This window comes from Nicotiana tabacum, chromosome 22 (assembly GCF_000715075.1).
Source record: "Nicotiana tabacum cultivar K326 chromosome 22, ASM71507v2, whole genome shotgun sequence".
Classification (NCBI taxonomy): Eukaryota; Viridiplantae; Streptophyta; class Magnoliopsida; order Solanales; family Solanaceae; genus Nicotiana; species Nicotiana tabacum.
Window position 1 is genome coordinate 217,031,419 of NC_134101.1, and position 22,407 is coordinate 217,053,825.

Consider the following 22,407-nt stretch of genomic DNA (forward strand, 5'->3'; position numbering starts at 1 on the left):
TAAAAAAAAATACCGAAAATTAACCGAATCGTATCGATACCGAAGAGAAACCGATATAATTGAGACGGTTTCGAAAAGTCTAATTTTGGTTATACATAATAAATAACCGAAAAATTGGTATGGTACAAAATTTACAAAATAATCGGCCGAACCGAATCATTGACACCCCTAGGTTAATCCGGATTATCAAAGCCCTATCCTATTACATAATCCAAAAATGGATAACTTGAATTTAATAAAGCAAATACTTAATTATCATTCCAATTTAAATAGATTCTTATAAATAGTAGAAGGATTACAATTTCTGTAACAACAACGATTGAAGAATGAAAAGATTAATAGAAAAATGTTATGATAAATATCACATTATGATGGATGTCTACTCTTCTTCCATGATTTTTCATCTCAAATGCTTAATGACATATTCAATGACTTATTTTGTATGTTCAATGACATATTCCATGACATATTTTCTTCACTATTTATGCCTATATAAAGGCCTTGTAATAGATAGAAAAATACACACAATTGAAGAAGAAAATATTTTCCTTCTCTATTTCTCTCTATATCTCTTAACTTGTTTTTCTTTGTTCTATATTGTTATTTTTGAGCTACAATTCTTAACACATTATCAGCACGACTCTAGCCTTGTTGAAAGTTAAGTGCAATTCTTCATCCGAAAGGTATAACAGGTTATCTTCTACATTTCTTCTTCTCTTCTTGCCATTCTAGTGGTATTGTATTGTATGAATTAAGTCAAATTGTTATCATGACAAGTGATCATTACGAATTAATATGAATCACACTACACTGTGGCAAACATGATAAATTGCTAGTTATTGGCGTTAAAATCCATCACCTTAAACCTATATTATTATGTATATTTTGTCTTCATTTATAGAATTTGTTGTTTGATATAATATGTAACCTTTCATTCTCAAATCTGTATAAGTACTAATAAATAGATTAATGTTATCATTATCACTATATGTTTTATATGGCAACACAATTTAAACATTCGTAATGTTTATATCCATTTATTTATTTTCACTATCATCTTAATCATTTCTAATTCACTTATTTTCTTTGATAGTTTTTACTATGTTAAATTTGTCAAAGCTTGAGTTTGTGGCACTTGACATTTTTGGAAAGAATTACCTATCATGGGTTCTCGATGCTGAGAGCCGCTAAAGGCCTTGGTAATACCATTACTCAGGGTAATGAGGCATCAAGCCAGGACAAGGCGAATGCCATGATTTTCCTTCGTCATCATTTGGATGAAGGTTTGAAGGTTGAATATTTAACAGTGAAAGATCCACTTGAATTGTGGACTGACCTGAAGGAAATGTATGATCACCTTAAGGCTACGGTATTGCCAAGGGCTCGATATGAGTGGATGCACTTACGATTGCAAGATTTTAAAACCGTAAGTGAGTATAACTATGCTGTATTTCGAATAACTTCCCAATTGAAATTATGTGGGGAAGTTATGAATGATGAGAATTTGCTGAAAAAAACTCTTACAACTTTCCATGCCTCAAATATGGTATTACAACAGCAATACCGTGAAAGGGGTTTTAAAAAGTATTCTGAATTGATCTTATGCCTTCTGGTGGCTAAGCAACATAACACCCTTTTACTGAAAAATCATGAAGCTCGTCCCGCAAGGTCAGCTCCGTTTCCTGAAGCAAATATGGCAGCTAGACGTGATAAGTCTGGAAAAAGACAGAATAATAATCATGGCCATATGAATGTACGTGGGTATGGCAATGGTAAGAGACGATATGATAGTCGTCATCGTGGTGGTAATAGAAAACGAGAGAACAATATGGGTTCTCAAAACAATCCTTCAAGAGGCAAAAGTGGTAACTGTCACCGCTGTGGCATGAAAGGTCATTGGAAAATTGAATGTCGTGCACCTGAGCATTTTGTCATGCTTCATCAAAACTCCATCAAAAGAAAGGCAAATAATGTTGGAGCATCTTCTGCTAATGCCCCAGTGGAGTCACACTTGACCTTTAAAAATGATTTTGAGGCAGGGCCTTCAAACAAAAATGATGACAATGCCGAGGCAAATCTTGCTTTGAAAGATGATGATTTTCAAGGCCTCGATGATCTTACTCATTTGGAAGTTGAAGATTTCTTTGGAGATCAAAACTAAAGTTTGATCATTCTATTGGGGAATGCAATTATGTTGTTATTTTCAGTGTTTTTATCTCATCTAAAGTTGTTTTTATTTTTAAGTAGTACTTAAGTTGTCTTATGTTGTTGTTGGAGATGTTTGTTTTCCATATTTCTCATGATGTACTTTTATTCTTTTTTTTATGAAGAAATTAAAATTCCCCAGTCTTCAATTGGATCCAAGATGAGTAATGAAGATTTATGTCTTTTGGATAGTGCTACAACTCACACAATATTAAGAGAAAAGAAATTTTTCTCTTATTTGGTTATGAAAAAGGCCTATGTTAATACAATATCCGATAGTACAAAGTTGATTGAGGGCTCCGAAAGAGCGGCCTTATTATTACCCGAAGGAACGATATTAACTATTGATAATGCATTGTATTGTAGTAAGTCTCAAAGAAACTTATTGAGTTTCAAAGTTATTCGCCAAAATGGCTACCATGTTGAGACATCAAACGAAGGAAAGGTTGAATACCTTTATATTACTATAATAAAAGCGGGTAAAAGATATGTGCATGAAAAATTACCTGCATTTTCTTCTAGGTTGTACCACACAAACATTGGTGTGGTTGAATCACATGCCATAGTAAACAAAACGTTTACTACTTCTAATGATTTTATCATTTGGCATGACCGGTTGGGCCATCCCAGTTCTAACATGATGCACAAAATAATAGAGAATTCAAATAGACACACATTAAATAACAAGAAGATTCTTCAATTTAAGGAATTCTCCTGTGCTGCTTGCTCTCAAGGAAAATTGGTTATTAAACCATCAGCAACTAAAGTTGGGATTGAATCCCCTGCATTTCTGGAACGTATACAGGGTGATATATGTGGGCCTATACACCATCCATGTGGACCATTCAAGTATTTTATGGTCTTGATAGACGCATCTACAAGATGGTCATATGTGTGCTTATTGTCAACTCGTAACATGGCATTTGCAAGATTGTTGGCCCAAATAATAAGATTAAGAGCACAATTTCCAGATTATGCAATTAAGACAATTTGTCTTGATAATGCTGGTGAATTTACATCTCAAGTCTTTACTGATTATTGTATAGCCACTGGAATAAAAGTTGAGCATCTGGTTGCTCATGTTCATACTTAAAATGGTCTAGCAGAATCATTGATTAAACGCCTCCAATTAATAGCTAGACCATTACTAATGGGGACAAAACTTCCCCTTTCAGTGTGGGGACATGCTATTTTGCATGCAGTAGCACTTGTGCGCATAAGACCAACCATTTATCATGAAGTCTCCCCATTACAGTTGGTTTTTGGTCAGGAGCCAAATATTTCCCATCTAAGAATTTTTGGATGTGCGGTATATGTTTCAATTGCTCCACCACAACGCACAAAGATGGGCTCCCAAAGAAGGTTGGGAGTATATGTAGGTTATGAATCTCTTTCTATTATTAAATATCTGGAGCCTATGACAGGAGATTTGTTTACAGCCAGATTTGTTGATTGTCATTTTGATGAATCAGTTTTTCCAACATTAGGGGGAGAAAATAAACAGGTGAAAAAAGGGATAGATTGGAACGTATTATCTTTATCTCATTTGGATCCTCGTACAAATCAATATGAACGAGAAGTTCAAAAGATCATTTATATGCAAAATGTTGCATATCAATTGCCAGATGCATTTACTAACCTTCCACGGGTTACTAAATCGCATATCACAGCTGTAAATGCTCCAATTCGAATTGATGTCTCAGCTGGACAGTATGATAATGAAAAAGAGTCTAGGCCACACCTTAAACGTGGTAGACCAATCGGTTCCAAGGATAAGAACCTCCGAAAGAGGAAAGAAGCGAATGATCAAGTTGATCATAACATAGAGACAATTGCTCAAGAGGAGCATAAAGACATAATAATTGATAAGATCTCACATGAGGTTCTAGTACCTGGAAATGATGAAAATAAAGAGATCTCAATAAGTTATGTCTCTACGGGAAAAAAGGTAGAACCGAAATAACATTATTGTTGACAACAATTTTGCATATAATGTTGCAGTTGAAGTAATGCAAAAAAGATGGGGATCTTGAGCCAAAATCTATCGATGAATGTAGACGGAGAAATGACTGGCCAAAATGGAAAGATGCAATTCAAGTGGAATTGGCTTCACTCGAAAAACATGAAGTTTTTGGACCAATAGTCCAAACACATGAAGGTGTCAAGCCAGTGGGGTACAAATGGGTTTTTGTGCGAAAACAAAATGAAAAAGGTGAAATCATAAGGCATAAAGCACGACTTGTGGCACAAGGGTTTTCGCAAAGGCCTGACATTGATTATATGGAGACATATTCTCCTGTGGTAGATGCAATTACCTTCAGGTATTTAATAAATTTGGCAGTCCATGAAAAACTTGATATGAGGTTGATGGACGTTGTCACAACCTACTTATATGGCTCACTAGACAATGAGATTTTTATGAAAATCCATGAAGGATTTAAAGTTCCTGAAGCACATAAAAGTTCAAGAGAAACTTGTTCAATAAAACTTCAGAAATCCTTATACGGATTGAAGCAATCAAGGAGGATGTGGTTCAATCGCCTTAGCGAGTATTTGCTAAACCAAGGGTACAAAAATGACCCTATTTGCCCTTGTGTTTTTATTAAGAGGTCTGGATTTGAATTTGTCATCATAGCTGTATATGTTGATGACTTGAATATCATTGGCACTTCTAAAGAGTTTCCCAAAGCCGTAGAATGTTTAAAGAAGGAATTCGAGATGAAAGATCTCGGAAAGACAAAATTATGTCTCGGTTTGCAAATTGAACATTTGGCAAACGAAATTTTTGTTCATCAATCTGCCTACATAAAAAAGGTATTGAAACAGTTTTACATTGATGGAGCACATCCATTAAGTACTCCGATGGTTGTTCGATCACTTGATGTAAATAAGGATCCGTTCCGACCTCAAGAAAAGAATGAAGAGCTTCTTGGTCTTGAAGTACCATATCTTAGTGCAATTGGTGCACTAATATATCTTGCTAACACTACAAGGCCTGACATAACTTTTTTGGTTAATGTCTTAGCAAGATATAGCTCTGCTCCTACAAGGAGACACTGGAATGGGATCAAACACATATTGCGATATCTAAAAGGGACTACCGATATGGGCTTCTTTTATGGCAATGATTGCAATCCCGATCTTGTTGGTTATGCCGATGTTGGGTATTTATCTGACCCGCATAAGGCTCGATCTCAAACAGGTTATGTGTTTACATGTGGCGGCACTGCCACATCTTGGCGATCGACTAAGCAATCAATCGTGGCTACTTCTTCTAATCATGCTGAGATAATTGCTATTCATGAAGCAAGTCGAGAATGTATTTGGTTGAGGTCTATAATACGCCTTATCCAAGACAAATGTGTTGAAGTGTGACAAACTACCCACAATTTTGTATGAAGACAATGCAACATGCATAACCCAATTGAATGGAAGATTCATAAAAGGAGATAGGACAAAGCACATTTCACCAAAGTTCTTTTTTACGCATGATCTTCAACAAAATGGTGAAATTAGTGTTCAACAGATTCGTTCATGTGAAAATTTGGCTGATCTGTTCACTAAGGCATTACCAACCTCAACATTTGAGAAGTTGAGACAGAAGATTGGAATGTGTCGTCTTCGAGAAATAAAGTGATGTTTTCATGAGGGGGAGTAAGATACGCGATGTACTCTTTTTCCCTTAGCCTAGGTTTTGTCCCACTGGGTTTTACTGGTAAGGTTTTTAACGAGGCAACAAATAAAGCGTATTACAGATATGTGTACTCTTTTTCCTTCACTAAGATTTTTTTCCTACAGGGTTTTTTCTTAGTAAGGTTTTAACGAGGCACATTATCTATGGACATCCAAGGGGGAGTGTTATAATAAATATCACATTATGGTGGATGTCTACTCTTCTTCCATGATTTTTCATCTCAAATGCTTAATGACATATTCAATGACATATTTTGTATGTTCAATGACATATTCCATGACATATTTTCTTCACTATTTATGCCTATATAAAGGCCTTGTAATAGATAGAAAAATACACACAATTGAAGAAGAAAATCTTTTCCTTCTCTCTTTCTCTCTATATATCTTAACTTGTTTTTCCTTGTTCTATATTGTTATTTTTGAGCCACAATTCTTAACAAAAAAGAAATTATCTATCCTTTTGCATCTACTCTAGTCATATCGGGCCAAACCCCATTGTATTACGGGCATCCGAAATTGACCCGATTGGTCCTCACATTTTAACAAACTACAGTCTGCTAATGGAGCTTCAATGGTGGATGCATTTAACAGTATATACTTCCTAAATGAGCAATGAATAGAGGCTTAGTTAGAAAAGGGGAACAAAAACCCTAGCTGATTTGAAGTAAAAACCCTAGTTCAATTTTTTTTTTAATCAGTTGAAATGGAGAGTGATAGTCCAGAAATACCGAAGAAGGGCAAATCAAAAACCCCTCGAAAACCCAAAGATAGCGTTCTCAAACAGAGTTTGTTCTCTCTCTCTTTCTACGCGCGTGTGTGTGTGGGGAGACTGCTGAGCTTAATCGTTTGTAGTTTTTTTTCTTGTTTAACTTTCGGTTTATGTTTTTAATTTTATGCAGAGTCTCCAGCTGAGTTCTTTGCAGATAACAAGAACATTGCGGGTTTTGACAATGTGAGTTTCTTACATGCTTATTATCTCTCTGTATTTCTAATGATACAGATTACAATCTCAAATAGTTTAGTGCAATCATAATTATATTTAATAATTTAAGGTTGTCAATGAAATATTATTGTCTTGTTGGCATTTTAAGAGTGATATACTATGGTTCAAATTCCAGTGAAAGCAAATACAGGTTATTTTTTCACAAAAGCCTTAGTGGACAAAGTTATGTGAGGTAACAAGTACCTAGATGAATAGTCGAGGTGCACGCAAGCTGACCCAAACACCTTCGTGGTTTAAAAAAGAGTGATTATTACTTGTAACTGAAGTTGTCATTAACTAAGGTGCAGTGCTACCTGCAAAGTTAGGTATGTACCGAATGAATCTAGGTGCACGTTATTTATGCAAATGAAAACATTCCCAAGTCTAAATATGTAGAGTTTCTAGTTATTACTTATTACAAACATTAAGTCAAGATCTGCTTATAACAACACCAACAATAAACATTAAGTCAAGATCTTAAGTATCAGGTTTTATTTTGAGAAAATTTTGCGCACCCAAGGGTATGACTTAGTGGTCAATTAAGTGTGTAAAAACCTTGGAGACCAGGTTCAAATCCTACGGGGACAAAAATCACTAGGATGGCCAATTAAGTGTGTGAAAACCTTGGAGACCCGGTTCAAATCTCACAGAGACAAAAAATATTACTCCCTCCGTTCCAATTTATGTGAACCTGTTTGACTGGGCACAGAGTTTAAGAAAAAAATGAAGACTTTTGGAATTTGTGGTCCTAAATAAGTCCAAATGGGGCCCAGAGTATTTGTGTGGTTATAAAAGCTTCTCATTAAGGGTAGAGTTGTAACTTTAAGCTAAATTGTTACAAAATTTAGAAAGGGTTCATTCTTTTTGGAACGGATCAAAAAGGAAATAGGTTATAAACTGGAACAGAGGGAGTAGGTGATTTCTTCCAATCTACCTAAGCCTTAGTGGACGAAGTTACCCAGTAGTTGTGCTGGTGAGAGACAGCATGTATCCGATGGAATAGTTTAGATGCACGCAAGTTGGTTTGGATATCACCATTATCAAAAAAAGTTAGAATATCTTGCATGCCTCAATGTGAGAACTTAGATCAAATATGAACTACATATTTTCCAAGAGAAATAATTTTCTTATAGAGATTTTCCAAGTGAAATAGTTTGATAGAGAAGCACAATAAAAGAAATGCACAAGTCATAAAAGGATTACTGAAAAGGGAAAATGAATGCAAACTAAGGTAAAAGAGAAAAAAGAGAAACAAAGTGGTGCAAGGTCTAGGTGGGTGCAAATTGTCCTAGATACCAACAACAACAACAACCACAACATACCCAGTCTTATCCCACACCGTGGGGTCTGGGGAGGATAGTGTGTACGCAGACCTTACTCCTACCTTGTGAGGATAGCGAGACTGTTTCCAATAGACCCCCGGCTCAGGAAAGCATAAACACCACATTAATGAAAATATAGACAAGAAGGGACAGTACCAAAAAGCCATATAAAAGCAGAATAAAAACAACAAGTTAATAATAAGGTAATCCACAATGAAAGAAAACAACGGTTAGTCATAAAAACCTACTACCCACGGAAAGCGAGACTGTGTGCCAATACTACTGTTATGAACAATCTAAATTACCTACTTTACTGCCCTAATCCTCGACCTCCATACCTTCCTATCAAGGGTCATGTCCTCAGTCAGCTGAAGCTGCGCCATGTCTTGCCTAATCACCTCTCCACATCTTTTCTTTGGCCTTCCTCTACCTCTCCGTAGGCCCTCCAATGTCAACCTCTCACACCTCCTCACCGGGGCGTCTGTGCTCCTACTCCTTACATGACCAAGCCACCTAAGCTGTGCTTCCCGCATCTTGTCCTCAATAGGAGCCACACCCACCTTGTCGCGAATAACTTCATTTCTGATCCTATCTAACCTGGTGTGCCCGCACATCCATCTCAACATCGTCATCTCTGTTACCTTCATCTTCTGGGCATGAGCGATCTTGACTGGCCAACACTCAGCCCCATACAACAACGTTGTTCTGACCACCACTCTATAGAACTTACCTTTAAGTTTCGGTGGTACCTTGTCACATAAAACACCGGAAGCAAGTCTCCATATCATCCATTCCGCCCAAATACGATGTGTGACATCTTCATCAATCTCCCCATTCCCGGAATAATAGACCCAAGGTACTTAAATAATAGACCCAAGGTACTTAAAACTTCCTCTCCTACGGATGACTTGCGAGTCCAGCCATACCTCCCTTTTCCCTCCCGAGACTCACCACTGAACTTACACTCCAAGTATTCTGTCTTGGTCCTGCTCAACTCAGGGTTGTGAAAAGCGGTCGCTTAAAGCGAGGCGACCCCATTACCGCTCCTGCTATATGAAGCGACTCAGGTAGATAAAAGCGTGCGCTTCCCACTAAAAAGCGAGAAGCGAAGCGAGGCGACCGAAGCGAGCGCTTCTCTGTTTTAAACACCCGCCAACCTATTTAAGTAAAAAAGAAAGGTGTTCAGTGTTCTTTTATTAAAACACACGGCCAGCAGCAACAGGTATGTGATGATTTCTTCCAAATAGAAGCGAAATGTTGACGATTTTTTTTTTCCCTTCGGTTCTTCTTCTCAGTCTTCTCCTCTTCGTTGAAATGCTGCCCAGTTTTTCTTTCACTGTTTTTATGCTGCCCAGTTTTTAACAGAATAGTATACCGCCCTTCCTCTTATTTTAATTTTTTTTTTAAAATTCCGCTTCACTTCAAAAAAGTGAGCGCTTCTCGCTTTAAGTGAAACGGGGGTTGTCGCTTTTCCTCGCTTCACGCTCTTCACAACACTGGCTTAACTTGAAACCTTTAGATTCCAGGGTCTGCCTCCATATCTCTAATTACTACCGTAATTTAAAAAAAAAAAATGCATGCCTCAGTGTGACTACTTAGATCAAGTATGAACTAAATATTTTCCAAGAGAAATTTTTTTATATAAAGATTTTCCTAGAGAAATAGTTTGATAGAGAAGCAGAATTTTTTTAAAAAAGAAGCAGAAATCATAAATGGATTACTGAAAAGGAAAAAACGAATGCAAACGAAGGGTAAAAGCAAAAGTGAGAAACAAAGGGGTGCATGGTCTCCATAGAACTATACATTGAATCTTTAGCTTTACGAAGATATTGCACTTGGTTAACAACGGTTATATAGGAGAGGAGAAGCTGGTACCTCAAAATTGTGGGTACCTTTTAGAATAGAAAAGGTTGAAAATTTAACCTCCATATGCCCCCTGCTTAGCATGTAATCAGACTGTTGATAACTCACTGTCATCAGTTAATTAATGTACCCCTTTTCAAGAGTTGTCCCCAAAATTCATAATTATAGTAGAGTAGGTGGAGGTTTTAAGGTCAGACATTGTTGCCATCAATCGCAAAAAATTGTCCATATTGAAGGGCATGTTGAGGGCGATGAAATAGGCTCTTCATTTTTTATAGCTTAAAATTTTCATGAGGTGGAACTTACTTCAGCAATGATACACTAATGTGCTTTAAATCACGCCTCTCTTCACCCTAACCAATGTACTTGAGGTGTGGCTGTACCTTCGAACCATGCACCTTTGCCAACGGTGAAGAATACTTCTCATTTAAAGTATATTAGCCAAATTGGCCATTTCAAATGTATGAAACTCGCATAAAACGTTCCTATATTTATAGGTTGTCTATAGTTACTCTTTGTTCAATTTTTCAGCCTGGAAAATGTCTTTACACTACTGTGAGAGAACTTGTTGAGAATGCACTTGATTCTGCTGAATCCATATCTGAACTTCCTGTTGTAGAGATAACCATGTAAGTGATTATTGTTGTCTATTTTAGTAACTGCTTTAATGAGCTAACAAAAATTCATTAATGGAGAACCATTCGTCATAGCTTTGTTTTGGTTTTTGTTATGCTCCTGTAGTGAAGAGATCGGCAAAAGTAAGTTTAATTCCATGATTGGTCTGGCTGACCACGAACGAAGAGATGAAGCTCTTTATGATGATTTTGAGACAGCAAAGGCTCGTGAGGTGTGTAAGCAGTGATTTTGGTCTCACTTGGATGGCGTTCTGATTTACATCTTATGCTGACTGTTTGACATTTAGCGGATTTCAGTAGTGAACTAGTTTTCTACCTGTTGTGCTACAGAAAAGACTTGCCAAGGAAGCTCGTCTTCTAGAGGTTCAAGCAAAGAATGCTGCTCTTGGGAAGAAAGGAAAAGACCCTGTAGCTACAAAGGCAGCTAAGGGTAGGGAGGCATCGTATTATAGGGTGACATGCAAGGTATGACCTGTTTCTCTTTGTTCTTCTATATGCTGATGCTGTTCTCAGTATGGAAGACAACAACTGTACATTGTTGAATTAAAGCAATCTCACTAGCAAGTTAGAGGGAGTTTATTTCCGGAATGACTTAACTCACTGTACTTGTTTCTAATATAGGATAATGGAAGAGGAATGCCACATGACGATATCCCGAATATGTTTGGACGAGGTTTTATATGATCTCCATATCCAGTTATTTTACCAGTCGAAATTTTTGCATATTCCTGCCTTTTGTTTTTTTCCAACTTCTTTTGTTTTCTCTTGACCTTCTATTGGGAGGAGCGGAGGTGTTTTCGAGTGGCTTTTCTAGTTTAGTTATTAGGATTAGTTTTTCCTGATATTGTTGTAGATCCAAGTGGAAATCTTTGATTCTTTTTAACTGAATATTGCTGCACATGATCCTGTTCCTAAGAAAGTGTCTTCTGCAGTTTTGTCTGGAACAAAGTATGGATTGAAACAGACACGTGGGAAATTTGGTCTTGGTGCAAAGATGGTATGTTCAGAAATTGGTCTTGACCTAATCATTTGACTTTCTTTAACAATCACCTTCTCTAAATTGTTTGCACTCATAGTACATAATTTCTGTAACATTAGGTTAGTGTTGATCTTCTATCTCTTCTGGTCTTACATTTTAGTGTCTTAGTTGTTTGTGGTATCTTCTCTGCCTTGTTGCTATTATCTGTTTTAAGAGGTGGTTGTGAGGGTGAGTGGGTGGATAATTTCTCTGAACTAAGAGAATATTCTCATACTGTTAGAGTGATCCTCCCAGTGATTTTAGCCTGTAATTCTTTTTTCCAGTTTAGTTGTGTTCATCCAGAAACGGATTTCAATGGATGTCAACATATACCTTCATTTCCTTTTCTCTCATTTCTACAGGCATTGATTTGGTCCAAGATGAGTACAGGACTTCCCATTGAGATTACATCTTCCATGAAGAGCCAAAGTTATACCTCATTCTGTAGGCTGGATATTGATATTCACAAGTAAGCTATATTTCAGAATGCATAGTAACATAGAATTTTGTTTCGTGGTACCTCACTGCATTACGCCTTTGCTTCAGGAATGTTCCTCACATTCATGTACATGAAAAACGGGAAAACAAAGAATGGTGGCATGGTGCTGAAATCCAGATTGTTATTGAAGGGAACTGGACAACCTACCGAGTATGTAGTTTTTACATTGTCATTGTGACAGATGTCCTCCCAAGTTTCACCTCATTCAGGCAGTGAAAGCAACTTAACCAACTGATGCACCTTCTATATTTCTGAAAACTGATATTTTCTTTCTTCGTTTACAGTCCAAAATATTGCATTATATGCGACAAATGGCCGTCATTACGCCGTATGCACAATTCCTTTTCCAATTCATATCAGATTCTCCAGAGTACTCTCTCTCTCCCCCTCCTTGATTGAATTAATTTGTTTGTGCAAGGCTACAAGCACATCCACTATCTTTGAGTTCATAAACCATGTCCTGAATTTCTTCGGTTTCACTTTATTTTGAATTTATTGTAGGAAAAACGTGATAATTAGGTTTGCTAGAAGAACGGACATAATGCCTCCAGTTCCTCTTGAGACCAAGTACCATCCATCAGCTGTGGATATACTTCTTATCAAACGGCTTATAACGGAGACATCAAAACAGACCCTTCTGCAGTTCCTTCAGCATGAATTTGTAAACATTGGGAAGTGTCATGCAGAGCGTTTAATCGGTGAGAACTTGAAACTGATTGCATTCATCTCTTTGAGATCCCTTGATAAAACAAAATTAGTTGGCAGTCAAGGGTGTCTGGCTAAAGATTACGTACATGCTCTATGTATTGTTGACAATGGAAAATAGTTCATCTGTTGATTGCATTCCATTCAGCCACTAGCAGACAACAGTTTGTTGTTACTGCTCACCAACTTAATAGAGTTGGAAAAAATATAAATTTTTCCTTACTATCAGACTAACAGAAGATAAGTTTGCATTTCAATTGGCTTTTTATGCACGGAGATTGTATTTTTAATAATTGGCTTTTATATGGAACTCCAATGTTTATGATAAGCCTATTTTCCGTGGTTGCCACTTCTAGTGCTAATCTCATTATGTTTTTGGTTATTTCATATACATTTTTTTTGGGTTAAGATTCATTCTCTTTGGTTGTAGCAAAAAGTTTGAGAATGAAATCTTTGATTTGTCGATCGAAATTCAAATTCTAGGACACAAAAATGCATCGCTTCATTAAATCACAATGCAAAGTTTCTTTTAAAAAAAATTTAGATATCAATATACTCCTTCCTTCAGGCTTGACAAGATATAGATTTAAAATATTAAGTTGATCTGTAAAAAGTAATTGGAGATTTGGATTATAATATGGTTGCAAAGATAGATTGAAAAGAAAGATATCACGTCAAAGAGTAAATTAAATGGTTAAATGTAGCTAAATTCAAGAAATCCGAACATCGTATAATATAACATTGTAAAATATTCTTCTCAAAAAGTGTCTCAAATATTTTGGGATATTTAAAATTGTATTAAACAAATTGTGATGGATGTAGGTTTTATAGTGTTTCTAGTACCTTTTTGTAGTGAACACCATAGTATGGTGTTTCCTCTTTGAGGGAAGAGATGTAGTCTATTCATCCAGGTCTTATTAAGTTATTCAAAATTTTAAATTTAAGTCTTACAGTAAACTAAGCTTCTTAAACACAACCAACAATTTTTTTTTTTTGCCTTAATGGGTGTCACTACTCGTCGACAACAAAAAAGTTATAGATCCTTTCCTCTATAACTAAAGAATGATAACCAAAATGTAATACTCTTCCATTTTAATTTATATGATACTCTTTCTGTTTTAAGACGTTCTAAAATGTTTGACATGGTTTCTTTATTAAGGTAAGCCTTGGGCTAAGCAGGAATGCCCTATCCAATAGCCTACTTCTGATCTCTCTGCGCTTTGGACATCACTCTTTATTATGTCAAGATGGAATTCCGACATTACTGTCTACAACTCTTGCAATTTTCAAAAATTCAAATTCTTTTTACTATTCGAATTTTAAATTTTGATGTGATGTTATCTTTATTTCCCCAACTTCCCAATCATTACTTATTTACCTAATAAAAAAATTCATTCATTTGGTTTTTACTATCACTAGTATAATTAAAAAGTCAAATTAATATTTCAATTCTATGTCCAGTAAACCACTGTCATATAAAGTGACCCTGAGCGGCTTTTCGGTTATATAAATAAAAATGAAACTGAGGGAGTAGTAAATTTTTCCATATTTCTCATTATGAAAGACTCCTTTTGAATTAATTGAGTAGCAAGATTTCATAGTTGAATAATGTTGAAGTGTGTGACCGCCTCATCTAAAAGATTAAGTTGATTGAAAGAGGATACTTTTATTTACTTAATATTATGCCTTCAACATGCTCCTTCATGTGCGGGCATGATTATTTTTCATGGTGAAGCATGTGGAGTTCTTTTTCATAATGAGTGGCAGTGAGAGACTTTTGTCCCCTCTGATACCATGTTGAAGTGTGTGACAAACTCATCCAAAAGTTTAAGCTGATAGAGGGAGTACACTTTCAGTAAACTCAAAAGTTTAATATTATGTCTCCTACAAATAATAACATAGAGAGGAAAAACTTAAATGGAAGACTGGTGGCAGGTAAGAATACAGATTACACAACAGTAAAAGAAATTGACGAGGTCAAATGTAGTTTTATTTTGAGCATTAAGGTCCTTAGAAGCTACTACAGTAAAATCAGACAAGCAAATTTGAAACATAAGTTGGGATTTTCACGAGAGAATGTGAATTACATGAATGTTACGTTCAGGCTAATTCTGGGTCCGGAAATTCCTCTGGCAAGTGTGGCTAGGCATGTGAAATATGAACTATGCTGAGAACTATGCTCCTACTGCTAGGTTGTGTGGCATTGTAAAAATTCAAGTTTGATTTTGGTACTGTAGTAAAAAATTAATGTGATATGCTGAACACTGCCTTGCTAGAGTTGCATTTCGAATATGTTTTTGTGCTTTGTGCTCTCTTGAAAACCTTATTACCATTAAAACTACTTGTTGATACACCAATCTCTCATCATGGATATTGGAATTTCCATAATGAACATTTCTATCCCTTGTTACTTATGTACTTATATCTGTAGCATACTACTCATTCACTTACATAACAATAAAATGCCCTCGGTCATTGTACATTATAACTAAAGAAGGATGTTCTTTCACATTCTAGGGGAGATGGGTCCCGATTTTAACCCTAAAATGCCAGTTAAATCTCTAACACCACAGCAAATAGTTCGCATCCATCAGTTGTTTCGTCAAGCCAAATTTGATGATCCCAGTGGTGATGTAAGTTCCTCTTTTGAAGTTCTTGCCTCTTTTCCATTTGCTTTTAGCGACACCAAATTATAAATGTTATGTCGATTCCCAGTTTTATTGTGTATATGTTTTGTACTAATTTTTGCATGTCAATAACAAGCCATATTGCAGATTCTAAGTCCTGCTGGAGAATATAATCTACGTCTTGGTATTATAAAAGAACTGCATCCAGATATGGTTGCTACCTTTTCTGGAAGGTTAGTATATAAAGCTTTTCATCTACTTTTATCTTTTGAATCCTTTGATTTTATCATACAAATCATAGAAGTATTAAAAGTTACTACGACTTCTGTCCAGTGCTCAAGTATTCGAAGGCCATCCATTTATCGTGGAAGCTGGAGTTAGTGTTGGTGGGAAAGATGTTAAACAAGTGAGAAATCTCCCTTATGGTAAAGTATATAAAAGATAGAGAATGAAGCACGTCTAGTCCCGATACTGATTGTGGCTATACAATATGTTGTATCACCAATGTTATAAGCAAAGGACCCATCAGAATGTGTCTTAATCTGCATTCGTTCAGTAGTGAATTATGATTTGATTTCATTGGACAAACCTAATCAAATGATTGTGGAAGCACTATATGATGGTCAAATTCTTTTTCTTCGCTTTTGAGCTTGAAGTTACCGCATGGTGAGGTTCTTGAGGGTCACTTGGTGATAAGGATATACTTTCTAGGAGCTGTAAGAAGTAAATATTTGCCTGCAGAGGACATCATCTGGTCTTCCCATATTCTCGAACAAGGGGTCGTTTGGTACAATGGTTGGATAAATAAGGATATCCCATGGAATTAGCTATCCTACCTTCTATAAGGGATAGCTAATCCCACTATTTTACTGTAAAATTTATCCCGAGATTAGCTAATACCTATAACCAAACATGGGATAAATACAATCCCAAATTCTATTCCAGGATTATTATCCTTATCCCTGGTACCAAACGACCCCTAAATAGATGTTGAAGTTCTATTCATTGGATGACAGTGTTTCCTTTCTTTTGATAATAACGGACATGGAAAAGAAATAGAAGAAAAGAGAAGCAAATGTCAGTGTTAGAAAATTCTGATCCATAGAACTTTTGTTGCTTCTCCTAGCTTATTGCCTCATGATTCATCAGTTGGTGTTAGCCCTATTATTACAACTTTTATATCTTCTGAATTTCTTTATCTCATATTGTTGCACTTACTATGCCTGACCAAAATTTTAGGGGCTGAATATATTCCGATTTGCTAATCGGATTCCGCTTCTTTTTGAGCAAGGTGCTGATGTTGTTACCAGGACTGCTTTGAAGAGAATCAAGTAAGCATTTAAAGCCTACGAAGTTGCTCGTAATTCTCATTCGCTAAGAAATCAAGAAACTCTGCTTGTTCTCTCATAGAAAATGTTTTCTCCTTTTCCTAAATTTCTTGTGAGCAAGTACTATAGAAGATGTTATCTTCTGTGGGCTCCCCTTTTTGCCACCCTAGAACAGGGGAGAAATAATTTCCTACGAGGCTCCTTTTCTCTTTCTCATATTCTTTTGTCGCTTTTAGTTGGTTTTTCCCTTTTTATGTGAGGGTGGGGAAAATTTCTGCAAATTGAACTGCAGACTGTAATAAGATGTCATTTATAGTTGGAACAGTTACAAGATAAACCAGACACAAGACAAGATTGGTGTCTTTGTCAGCATCGTTAGCACCAAAATTCCCTTCAAGGGGACTGGGAAGGAGTATATCGGAGATGACATAAGTGAGATAGCTTCTGCTGTCAAGGTAACTCCTATTGTCCTTGGTTCATAAATCGCTGAGTGGCTTTTTCATAGGCTAATAAATCAGTATTGCAGACAGCCATTCAGCAGTGTTGCAATCAGCTCAAAGCAAAGATTGTAAAAAGGATTCAGGCTCGTGAGCAGCAGGAAAGGAAGCGGAATTTGAGCAAGTAAGCTTGATCATTTAGGCTGATAATAGTTTGAGTTTCATCAGTCAAATTCAATGCTAATTTTCTACTGGACGCAGGTATATCCCTGATTCTACTAATGCTATATATATCGTCCTAAAAGAGATGGCAAATCTGCATGCGTCAAAAAGGAAACGCTACGGGAATGACGAAACAGACATACTAAAACAAGTTTCAGTTAATTCAATAACGAAAGATACATTGAGAGAAAAGCTTGCTCAGCATGTTGAAAAGGTAAGCATCCCTGTGTATATGTTATTCTAGTGCAGAGAAGTTTGTATCGCATTATGGTCAAATACTGCTACCATTAACTTGATTGGATGCTTCTAGCCTCTTATGAATTTGAGAAAGAAAATGGTTGTAAACCTGCTTGCCACTGTAAGGAAAAATTTACCCGCACCAATTGTTTGCACCAAATGAATGAATGCAACACATATATCTAACACCGGGTGCAAGTAAGTTAATTGATATGTGTCACGACCCAAAATCTCACCTGTCGTGATGGCGCCTATCGTGGTACTAGGCAAGCCTCAACTCAACATCTCAACACAATAGAACTTTTAAATAAAGGCGGAAGCAGTTAATATTAAATAAAACCTTTTAGAATAGAATATAACTCCAAAAGTACTAAACAATCCATCCCCAAAACCTGGTGTCACTGAGTGCATGAGCATCTAAATGATAACAACATCCGACTGATAAAATACTGTCTGAAAATATAGAACAGTACAACATGAAAGGAAAGGAGAGTCAAGGTCAGCGAACACCATACAGCTACCTCAATAGTCTCCTGAGTCTGACTCCTCAATCAGCAACCGCCGTGACCAGAAGTGTCTAGATCTGTACACGAGGTACAGGGGGTAACGTGAGTACACCAACTCAGTAAGTAACAGAAATAAATAAGGAACTGAGAAGTAGTGACGAGCTATGCAAATACAGTTATCTCAATAACTTTCAATAAGAATAGCCATACTTTCAATTTAATAGTTTAAGTCTCATCAGTGCATACTCAAATAACTCATATCAAATATTCCATAAATATGTACGACAAGGATAAATAGCAACTAAGTGTAGCAATTAACTGAAAACAAATACAACCTCTCAAGGCAACAGTCACTCAGCTCATCTCATAACTTAAAAATCTCAGTGGAAATAACAAAACCAAATCAATAATTTAATTCCAAACATCTAAAAAAAAACTCCGGTTCGAATGAAAGTTGTTCAAAACATTTGTTTAACATTTTCAATAGAGGCTCAGTATAAAGATGAGTGAAGACAGTAATTTCACAAAACAAGCCCCTCGGGCAAAGCGTCACTCGTATGTATGTATATATAGCCCCTCAGGCAAGCCTCTCAGTCCCTCATGACTCAACTCTCATCAATCAGCACTCACACTCAGCAGGTACCTCATAATAACCGCTGCGGCGTGCAGCCCGATCCATATATGTAGTCGACTGCGCTCACTGGGGGTGTGCAGACTTCGGAGGGGCTCCTTCAGCCCAAGCGCTATAAACTGTACGGATAACTCACGTGCTATAATAATATCTGGATCTGCACGGACAACTCACGTGCTGCACGGACAACTCACGTGCTATAATATAATATTTGGATCCGCACGGACAACTCACGCGCTATAATATAATATTTGGATCCGCACGGACAACTCACGTGCTATAGTATCAATAACCTCATATTTAGGCCCTCGGCCTCACTCAGTCATCAATCTCTCCAGTCTCTTGGGCTCTCAGAAATCATATAAACGGCCCAAACATAAGTAATATCATATATCAACAATGAACAGTAAGAGGCAGAGGCATAATAAGCAAGAAAAGCTATGACTGAGTACAAAACAATAACTTAGCAGCTAATTCAGCAAGTACACGACCTCGCAGGTCTCAACAATGATCACATAAGGCCTAAACATGATTTCTAACATGAAGTACAGTCAATTTCTATGAAAACAGAGGAAACATGTATTAAACAGTTGGCCAATTAATTCCACAGTCTCGCGGGACGGACCAAGTCACAATCCCGTAGCACGCCCACACGCCCGTCACCTAGCACGTGCATCACTTCCAAAATAGTCATACGTCACAATGTCCGGGGTTTTATACCCTCAGGACCAGATTTATAACCGTTACTTACCTCAATTCGAGCAAAATTCTACTCCGCAATGCCTTTTCCTTTCAAATCGACCTCCAAATGCCTCGAATCTAGCCACAATAATTCGATTCAGTCAATAAAAATTATAGGAATTAATTCCACATGAAATTCTACATTTTCCATTAAAAATCCGAAATTGCACTAAAAATTTGCCCGTGGGGCCCATGTCTCGGAACCCGACAAAAATTATGGAATATGAACCCCCATCCAATTACAATTATGGAATATGAACCCCCATCCAATCACGAGTCTAACCATACCAAAATTACTAAATTTCGATAACATTTCGATCCTCAAATCTATCCGAGAGGGTTTTCCAACTTTTCCAACTAAATTCACAGATTTAATGCCAAAACTAGTAATAGCTTAGGTAATCTAACCAAAATTAAGTTAAGAACATTTACCCCGTTGTTTTCTCTAAAAATCTCCCGAAAATCGCCTCTCCCTAGCTCCAATTTGGTCCCATTTTCAGAACTCAACATTTTGTCCAGAATTTCCGTGGATACTGTTCATGGTTACTGTACACGGATACTGTTCACGCAGGTGCAGTCACTGTTCACACGTGCGAAAAATGCAAAAACTGCCCAGAAAATTTCAGCAGCCTTTTATATCCGTTAACCTTCCGAAATCCACCCGAGGCCCTCGGGACCTCGACAAAAATGCATCAACCAGTCCTAAAACATCATACGAACTTAGTCGAAACCTCAAATCACATCAAATAACGCTAAAATCGCGAATCACACCCCAATTCAAGCCTAATGAAACTAGGAACGTCCAACTTCTATATTCGATGCAAAAACCTATCAAATCAAATCCGATTGACTTCAAATTTTGCACACAAGTCATAAATGACATAACAAAGCTATGAAAAATTTCAGAACTGGATTTCGACCCCGATATCAAAAAGTCAAATCTCCGGTCAAACTTAAGAAATCTTTAGCCTTAGATTTCTAGATTCCGTTAAATGACGATAGTTTGATCTAGGGAACTCTGAATTCGATTTCGGGGGATATGACCAAGTCCCAAATCACGATAAGAAACTACTAGAATGGTCAAAACTCGGATCCAGGTTCGTTTGCTCAAAATATTGACCGAAGTCAACTCAATTGAGTTTTAAAGCTCTAATTCATATTTTAATCCATCTTTTCACATAAAAGCCTTCCAGAAAATTATACGGACTGCACACGCAAGTCGAGGAATTATTGATAGCGCTTTTCAAGGTCTTAAAATACCGAGATAATTATTTAATTCCAAGATGACATTTTGGGTCATCACAATATGTATTCTCACTTAATTTGTGAATGTGGTGTAAACACCGGGTGCGATTAAGTATTTTCCCAGCTGTAAAGTTGGAAAACTGAGATGATTCCATAGAGCCAGCCAATATTGCTAATCTTTTTTCTGGAAAACCCACAAGAAAGGGTCTGTAACAACGAACTACTATGTCGTTTGACTATTTTGTTTTGCAGGTGGACTATGAAATGGCCTTGGAGTATGCCACACAGAGCGGAGTGAATGAAGAACCCCGAGAAGACATATACATAGAGTCACTGGATGAAGATAAGAACTTCATCGACTTCAAAAGCCCCGTATTTGTTTTCAGACTCTATCACTAGTTATTTTCTAGCTGGCTTGTCACAGGAATGTGTTTTTTTCTGATATCATTTTTCATTGGTTTGTATCAATCTGAATTATAGAAATTTAAAGGTGAACAAGGCCACGACAATTATGTGGTGACATAGGGAGAGATAATGTTACTCATTGCAACGATGTTTACTGAATCGTCGTCGCACATTGTAAATTTGAGGTCAAAGATTCATTTTCCCATTCTCTGAGTATGTTAGTGACGACTTTGTAGCTTAAAAGTTTGTCTTTAAGTACCATTTGTATGTTGGAATATTGGCTGACGATTTCTCTGATGATCTTTTGGTTTTTCTCTCCTTGAATCAGTTAAGGGAACAAAAGGACGATGATGAAAAAATTGCTACTCAGATAGAAGTCCATAAGTTCTTTGAACTTGCAAAGTTTAATTAAGCTTGATGCTAGTATACGTTATAACCCACGAGTTGAGATGCTTTGAACAACTAGAAAGAAAAATTGTTGAAAATTATAAACTCTAGAACATGAAATTCGATTTCCTACTTACGTTTGTTTACTCCACCTATTAGTCTGCAACAAGCAGAATGTGACACAAACAAAGTCAATGCCTTGGACCCTCCAACTAACAGATGAATCCTTTACCCTTGATGATAGATGGATGATCATGTGCCCCAAGGGTGTGGCCTAGCAGCGAGACAATAAACACAAGGTAATTTCTTTCCATCTGCCTAAAACTTTTGTAGGCAAAGTTACCTAGTATTGATGTGACAAGGTACCTACAAATAGTTGAGGTGCATCCAAGCTGGTCAAACATCACTTTTATTTTACAAAAATAAGAAATTAGATGTCTATGTGAGGAGGGTGTTTTGGTTTCTTGCTGTAGTGCCAAATTCCAATGAAGAAAAGGTAAAGAAATATTATGAGAGCAGTTCAGGGCAAATGACTTGTATTACAAACAGGCACATGAATTAGAATGGTGCTGAAAGGGTTCTTCCAATAGCAATCTGATGAAACCGTGCATGTTCAACCGCCATACAGACCATGTACCATGGCTCTTGTCTCCAAGCTATACTATCTCATCGATCTGTCTTGAACTCATATTTAGTGCTAAGATAACGAGTTAATT

General features: G+C 36.8%; 3 protein-coding genes across 3 annotated transcripts; all 3 read left to right on the forward strand.

Moving 5' to 3' along the window:
• The first annotated feature begins 1,174 nt into the window (after window positions 1–1,174).
• LOC142176268 (uncharacterized) lies at window positions 1,175–2,161 on the forward strand. The gene has a single exon (XM_075243399.1). The coding sequence runs from the start codon at window positions 1,175–1,177 to the stop codon at window positions 2,159–2,161; it is 987 nt and encodes a 328-aa protein (XP_075099500.1).
• Window positions 2,162–3,355: 1,194 nt separating this feature from the next.
• Window positions 3,356–6,016, forward strand: LOC142176269 (uncharacterized). Its single transcript, XM_075243400.1, has 4 exons — window positions 3,356–3,470; window positions 3,693–4,130; window positions 4,226–4,526; window positions 6,004–6,016. Exons 1-4 carry the CDS (start codon window positions 3,356–3,358, stop codon window positions 6,014–6,016), a joined length of 867 nt encoding a protein of 288 aa, XP_075099501.1.
• A 348-nt stretch (window positions 6,017–6,364) lies between these two features.
• LOC107815486 (DNA topoisomerase 6 subunit B) lies at window positions 6,365–21,541 on the forward strand. Its single transcript, XM_075244870.1, has 19 exons — window positions 6,365–6,686; window positions 6,801–6,853; window positions 10,600–10,697; window positions 10,810–10,915; window positions 11,034–11,168; window positions 11,325–11,376; window positions 11,636–11,700; window positions 12,084–12,190; window positions 12,268–12,370; window positions 12,505–12,590; window positions 12,722–12,918; window positions 15,443–15,558; window positions 15,700–15,785; window positions 15,886–15,958; window positions 16,792–16,883; window positions 17,197–17,335; window positions 17,407–17,501; window positions 17,579–17,753; window positions 21,152–21,541. Exons 1-19 carry the CDS (start codon window positions 6,605–6,607, stop codon window positions 21,296–21,298), a joined length of 2,007 nt encoding a protein of 668 aa, XP_075100971.1. The 5' UTR covers window positions 6,365–6,604; the 3' UTR covers window positions 21,299–21,541.
• The last annotated feature ends 866 nt before the right edge of the window (window positions 21,542–22,407 follow it).